The following is a 7,801-nucleotide window of genomic DNA, read 5'->3' on the forward strand; positions in this document are numbered from 1 at the left end:
TGGATACAACATTTGGCGCAACAGGAATAATGGTATGAAAGAGGAGTATGAATACCTAAAAAAAAGCTATTGTATTATATGAGAAATATGTAAATGAGGTACAAACATTTACAAATAATTTTAAAAATTTAACTGATAAATTGTTTGAAAATGTTATCAAATCTCGCAAGAAAAACAATTGAATTCCGTTAGATTGGAATAAAATTTATGTGAAAGCTTAAATAATATCCTGACATTAGCAGTTAATTGGAAAACCCTAAAACTGCCTGATTTGAATACTAGAATTAATAATATTGTTAAGCTTCAGCCCTGTGATATTCGCAGAGCAATACACGGATACATGGATGGCAAAGTCTGTTGTTAAGCATTTAAATTGGGAGAAGAAATATCTTAAAGATAAAGATAATCCTAGTAGTTAAACAAAAAAAATGTTATTTTCATGTAATCCGATATTGATATTAATACAATTTACATAATGTGAAAGTGTCTACTCCAGTAACCTTTTTTCAAATGTTATCACACTGATAAATTTATAAATAAAATACCTTATAGAAATGTTTGTTTTCATAAAAATTAGCATACATTCTGCACAAAATTAAATTAGGTTTAATAATAAAATATTTAAAATCATTTCGTTTAATCAAATTTATCAATTATAGCACAATTCAAAATAATAATTTAATATTTGTTTAACTATTTATAGGTTCATGTTATTGTTTTTAGTTGAAAAACACACTATTTATTTACATTTTTTTTCCTCTGTTACTATTGCATGTGTTCTTCTATATATAACTGTGTACTTAAATTTGATGAGCTATTATATACAAGCAAATTTTTTTCCATTTTCTTTTAGCAAATTTGTTAAGATTAGACAAGACTTTCCCACTTTTAAAGTGCTGTAATTAGTTACTGAAAGTGCCTATACTATATTATTCGAATACTCTAAACGCCACTCTTTGAATAAATGCCCCCTCAAATAAATATCCCTGTAAAAAAACCTTATGGAAACAACCTACGGGACCTAAAAAAGGTTGTTTCACAAAACAAATTGCAAGAAAATGTTGTATTGCTCAAATGTGTTATATGGACCATACTAAACATGAATATCAACGTTAGGACATTTTTGGACATCTTCAAGTATCCTAATTTGCATAGTTCAAAATGGCCACCACTTTGTACATTTAAGGCCTAATAAAACCTAAACGACTATTTTTTGGGGTATATGTTTTTGTTATGTTGAATAGAAACATGCAATTGCCTACCCAGAAAACATAGTAGCCCCAAGAATGATGGGTCAAAGGTCAATTCAAGGTCATTATAATGTTTTTTAACATTTCACCCAAACATAATTATAAATATTTGGAAAAAATGTTGTTATTTATTCAAAGAAGTGATACCTGCAATTCCTGCTGAATGCATTGTTTTTGATGGATGCTCTCTGCTTCGGGGAGTACAATGGAACAAAGAGGAAACATTTGCTGTTATAGCTTCGAAATATGTTGACAATGTCAAGAGATACCCTAACCAAATAGTTGTGCTCGATGGATAAGAGAATACACTTTCAAACAAAAGAATCAACACACAAAAAACGGTCGAAGGGCATTACTGTTCCACCAAATGTGCAAGGCTAGTAAGACCACACCATCAACTTAAATGGGAACGAAATGTCTTCTTAGCAAACAAGAAAAACAAACAGGCTTTTATTGACCTTTCTGAAGCAATGGTCAATTTATGTATCTATACAAAACATGCAAAAGGAGATGCTGACCTCTTGATAATTCAAGAAGCAGAGATGGCGACGAAACACGTCACATATGCCATTGCGGAGGACACAGATATCCTCATATTTCTCTGTTGTCACATGAAAGCAAATAGCAAATCACTATTCATGGTTTCAGAAAAAGTTAATGCAGCCTAGCTGGCGCATGGAAATGATGTGTGTGGAAGGTTCCATTCTTTATGTGGCTGTACACAACTTCAAGTCTATTTTCAATTGGTAAAGGAGTTGTGATCAAGAAGCAGAATTCTCTTTGTCAATATGCAGCACCATTTCTTTGTAAGTCATCAACACATAAGGAAATACAAGAAGCAGGTGAACAAGCTTTGATTAAAGTCTACAGTAACCACAAATGCTGCACATCATTAAATGAACTTCGGCAGAAAAAATTGAAATTGAAACCTGTTAAAGCCTAAAGGTTGTTGAAGTCAAAGATCTTCCGCGTTGCTGCAAAATACCACTGCTATCGCGTCTATTATCAGACACATGTATGGTTGGGTAACGAAGATCTCCAACCAACGGATTGGGGTTGGAATTAGGTATCAAATTGTGAATAATTACGTATGATGGATAGAAAAAACCTTCACTAGATACACTGATAACATAATAAGATGCAAATGCAAAGGTTTCTGTGACACACAATGATGTTCTTGCAAGAAGAATGAGCTCTTCTGCACTGACTTTTGTGAAGAATGTCAAGATGGCATGTGTGTGAATGTAGACATTGTAGAAGATGAAGACTTACAACCTTAGAAATGCAATAGCAATTCAACACATTTCCGACCGCTGTGGCTTTCATGACTTTTATGATATTACATTGTTTCTCCATTTTCGGTTTTAACCGTTCTAATCTACCAACTAAGAAGACTTAACCCTTGGTATACACGTTTTTTCTATTCGGGCGAATTAGTTCTCAAGGTATTGCATAATAGGCATTGAATGTTAATAAAATTTGAAAAATTCTGGACCGACCCCCAGGCTGCCCACCCCTGTGACACTTATTAGTGGAGATGTTTCACCATACCAAAGTTTTACAAAAGTACATTATAACAGTATATCAACTTTATATATCTGTCGAACACTACTACTTTGATTACATGTTGTTAACTTTTTATTGCTTTGATCTAAAAGTTGTTTGATGACCTCTATCTCTTTAGCCTTGTCAACACTATAAAATTTTATGTGACAAAAAATGTGATGTGCCCATATGCGAGTATGATGACATCATACCACTTATCATAAAATTGTATCAAAAAGTTGATCGTGTTCAACTCTCTGCTCCATCAAATTTATTGTAACGTTTCTTTTTTTTTTTTTTTTTATGAAATTATAGATAATGTAGACAAAGCTTAAGAATTGCTTTGTGGGCCCAGTTGATTAAATCGTTCAATTACCAAACTATTGTATTTATTATTAAATGACTTTAATTTAAATGTCGTAGTCGTCGGACGCCAATTGCATGTTTCTATACAACATTAACAGAAACATGTACTTAAAAATTAGTCGTTTAGGAGTTATTAAGCCTTAAATGTGCAAAATGGCAGCTATTTTGATTTATGCAAATTAGGATACTTCAAGATGTCCGAAAATGTCTTAACGCTGATATTCATGTTTAGTATGGTCCATATAACACATTTCAGTAATAAAACCTTTTCTTGCAATTTGTTCTGTGAAAAATGCTCTTTCCCACAGACTACAACATCACTCTTAACACATTAATGTTTTACTCCAGTAGATTATGTATCAATTTAAAAAAAAAAAAAAGAAAAAAAAAGTGAATGCCTCCCTCGAATAAATGCCCTATTATTCAAATACGGTAGTTGTATTTTTATTTATGATTACCAAAAATGTTTAAACATTATGCCAAACAGAAAAGAATCCTGTAATTACTAATATATAATATCATATGCAATATTGATAATTTTTCTTGATCAATCAATTATTCTTCCTTACTTGTAACGTTTTAATATTTCATATACATTTTAAACTAAATTAAATTATTTGGATATTATTTCATATACTTTTTAAACTAAATTAAATTATGTTGATAGTATATACTTAATAAATGTGTGTACCATTGCATTATTATTAAAACTGTTATTTTAGAATGTGACATCTGACAGATTATTCCCATATTTCTCCATAGTATTGAGTAAGGCTACTTGCTCGACTTTCCTTGGCTCCATCTGGAAGCAACTAGGTTGGTTATTCACTCCATTGTTCACGACGACTACCTTCGGATCTGAAATTGATTATGGCAACTAATTCAGCAGTGTCATTTTTTACATCATCATACTGTATTTCTTTATGAACCCGCCAACTGCAAATATTGATGATTGCAAATAAAAATAAAATTTTATTTTTGCCAATCAGCGCACACCCACCGCCACGAGAATGCGGAAATTTAAGATAAAAATAAAAGTTTTTCTTTATTTTTATTACGCCCTCCGCTGCCTTGAAATCTCAAAAGATAAGATGTATATTTTTTCCTAATTATATAAATTTGAAGAATTAAACCATCCTATCTTAATACATTCACCAATAATATTTTTCAATTTTATTTTCTCCTCCATCTGAATGTTTTTGGCAAAACTGTTTGCTAAATAAGAAAACAAAATTTTATTATTATTTTTATCCTGCCCTCCTCTGATGATCTTTAAAGGTTGGGAAAGCAAACCGTTCCCACTGCGCCAAATCACTTCTATTGTTCTCATCACTACTATCACCAACTGCATCTGCTGCTATTGTTCTTATCACTACTATCACTAACTGCATCTGCTGCTATTGTTCGTATCACTATCACCAACTGCATCTGCTGCTATTGCTCTCATCACTAATATCACCAACTGCATCTGCTGCTATTGTTCTTATCACTACTATCACCAACTGCATCTGCTGCTATTGTTCACATCGCTAACATCACCAACTGCATCACTAATATCACCAACTGCATCTGCTGCTATTGTTCTCATCACTACTATCACCATCCAACGCCTTTGTTCTTTCACTTCATTATCTATTGCCTCTGCTGCCCTTGCTTCGTAACTATTGCCATCAAAATCACTCTCAGTTTTTTTTTTATTATTACCATCTCAAATAATAATAAGATTAGTTTCAAAGTGAGTGTAAGTATCATCATCTAACCTTTCTCTTGTAAAAGTTTTAACAAAGTCCCAAGAGGTGGGAATGCTGCTGTGATTCCCTCCTGGTCATCATCTGAGTGAACAGCTGAAAAAAAAAACGATTAAAAAGTACACTAGCAGATACCCTTATTCCTTCAACTAGTACAATATAAGTGAGAGGTCATGGCCTTTCTGTCTTTGCTATTAGGAAAAATTATTCCATGGCTTAATGTAACCGGGCTGGAACAAGAACCCATGAACAAATTCCCACGGAACATGTGTCCATGGATAATTAAAAAAAGGCAAAATGAATAATTATCCCTTAACAACTTTCCTACAGAATATTTGCATATGTAATGGTTATCAAAAGAGTATTTAGAGCGGTTTTTTTAGAGAGTATTTAGACCGGTTATCAAAAGAGTATTTAGAATGGTTATCAAAAGAGAAGTAGATCGTTGTCTATTGGTTACAGGGCGAGTTTTGTTTTATGGATAAGGGAAAGGGATTGTACCCTCTTGATCCAATAGAAGACTTTTGTCTAATGAGTAAATATCTAAGAAACTTCTAGAAGAATTGGTTGTTTTCCATCTTTGTCTAATTGTCCAGAGGACTTGTTCGTGGTATTTATTTAGAGTACTTACTGTAGTACTGTATCTAGGGTACTTGTTCAGAAATAAGGGATTGTTGTTGGCTGTTGGCATGTAGTTTTGTTTTTTTGGTAAAACAAGTTTTAACTTACGCCTTGAGCTGACACTGGCCTGACTGGACTCATTCTCAATAGCAGTTTCTCTGTTTAAATAAAACGGATATTCTAAACAGCCTGAATAATAAAAACATGAAAGGAAATTTTAAATTCAAATGAACAATAGCAGAATTGACGACGGTGTTGGTAGATACGAAGAGAACAACAACAAAAACTAAATTAAATTGAACAATAGCAGAATCAATGACGGTGTTGGTAGATACGAAGAGAACGACAACAACAAAAACAACATTCATCATTAAGACTTGCTGTTATCAAATGTCAAATGTGAAAGAGAAAGGTAAAGCTTTATAAATACTTTAAAATACTTCAGATTAATCAACTTTATATGTATGTTAACAACAAGAATATCAATAATAATGTTTTATTTTTTAAGTGTTCTTTGCATAGTCCATTATATATAATTAGTTTTTGAGTAAAGTAGTAAAAATAAATGGACAATTTAGTATTTTTAATCAAATGTTTGAATATTTCCATAATTTACCAAAGGACATATCTTTGTCATGACCAAACCATTAAAACAATTAAATGGTTGAAAATGAATTGTTTTAAGGTTACATTTTTAACATACAATTCACAATTTAGTATTAGTTTGATTATTTCCCTAATTTACCAAAGGATCACCTTTGTCATGACCTATAACAATTCAATTTCAAATTTTAAATTGAATTGTTTAAAGGTTTAATTACGTGTTTAACATACATTTAATTTGAATGAGAAAAACTTTCGCCAGTCAATTAACAGACAATTAAATAATATGTTTTCTGTATTGTATTGAAATATAATTCAGTACATGATCAAATAATTTCATCTAGTTTCAATTTGTGTAATATGATTGTTATTCTTTGTAATTAAATTATTATTTTTTACAAAGAATAACAATCATATTACAATTCTGTAAGCTTAATTTCTTACTGTCGGGTTTGAGTGTTTCTTCAACGTACTGCTGAGCTAGGTACCTCAGGGCAAATGGATGCTTCCAGTCCTCTATTATCTCTAAAGCGTCAGACTACAACAAAGCACAGGTTGATAGAGACATATATTAGATAACTGACTACTTCCATAATAATTTAACGAATGGCTAAGTAGTTATGATTGCTTCCATTGTAGGAGTATGGTTGTATTAAAACCAAATTCTGGATAACATTTGAGGAAGTGTGCAAAAATAGACCAAATTACGATACTCAGACTCGAATACGCAGCTTTGATTGTTCATTACTGTGCAACATCAATACCCAAATACCAGCCTATAACAATATCTTGCAGGTAAATATTGTTTTACGATAGAAAACAACCTGGTCTATGTAATACAAATTAGTGACAATCAATTAAAAAATAGGTCTTTATGCAAAAAAAAAGGAATAAAATTAACAATGTCATTATATTAAATGGTATCCTTTTGTTTCTTAGATATTAGATAACTAAATTAAACGAATACACAATGGATTGGGATTATTTTAATTTTATCGGTATCTTGACATTTTTAAATTCTATTAGTTCTACTAAAATTAACTAAACTAAACATTTTTACCAGTAATTTTTCCAACATTATTTTTAGTTATATTTATTATTTTTTTTTTTTTTTAAGTGGCTACGTCTTAAAGCTCTTGTTGAACTTACTGTAGCCTCCTTCCATACAATGTATTTGTTTCAATTCTTTTGCATTCTTATTGTATATTGTACTACTTTTTTGTATGGAAAATAAAAGTATATTTGATTTGAATTTGATTTCGTCTCGGCTTTTATCTACTTATCTAAGTTTTTGTGTACTCTTCATACTGGGTTGAATAAAATAAAATAAATTAAATAATAAATCGATGATGCACCTGTGGCAACTGGATTAAAATCTCATGTTTCCTTTCAGAATGTATTTCATCATCTGGAAGTTCAGCAAAGAATTTACGTACAAATTCTGGGGTGAGTTGAAATACCCCTCGCTCGACGTACTGCAAGAATGATTGATAACGAAGGCAACGATACCCGAGACAGGTGAAAAAAGTTTGGAAACCTAAAATACAGAAAAAAGTTGTATAATTAGCGAAGCTGTAGGTTAGTCATTACGATACATTTCTACAAATTTGATATGTTGGTCGTTCTTGGATATTTTTTACAGATTGAAGGCCCAGAGTACCTCTAGAT

At 31.5% G+C, this 7,801-nt stretch overlaps 1 protein-coding gene across 1 annotated transcript; it reads right to left on the bottom strand.

The window, feature by feature from the left end:
• Positions 1 to 411: 411 nt before the first annotated feature.
• On the bottom strand, positions 412 to 7,670 carry LOC117103337 (protein pigeon-like; the record flags this gene model as incomplete). Its single annotated transcript, XM_033243878.1, has 5 exons — positions 412 to 4,019; positions 4,922 to 5,005; positions 5,639 to 5,719; positions 6,578 to 6,671; positions 7,489 to 7,670. Coding segments are annotated over 5 exons (581 nt in total), but the record flags the coding sequence as incomplete, so codon positions are not given.
• Positions 7,671 to 7,801: the final 131 nt, after the last annotated feature.

This window comes from Anneissia japonica, unplaced genomic scaffold (genome assembly GCF_011630105.1).
Source record: "Anneissia japonica isolate Jap-2015-1 unplaced genomic scaffold, ASM1163010v1 scaffold88118_len7802_cov103, whole genome shotgun sequence".
Classification (NCBI taxonomy): Eukaryota; Metazoa; Echinodermata; class Crinoidea; order Comatulida; family Comatulidae; genus Anneissia; species Anneissia japonica.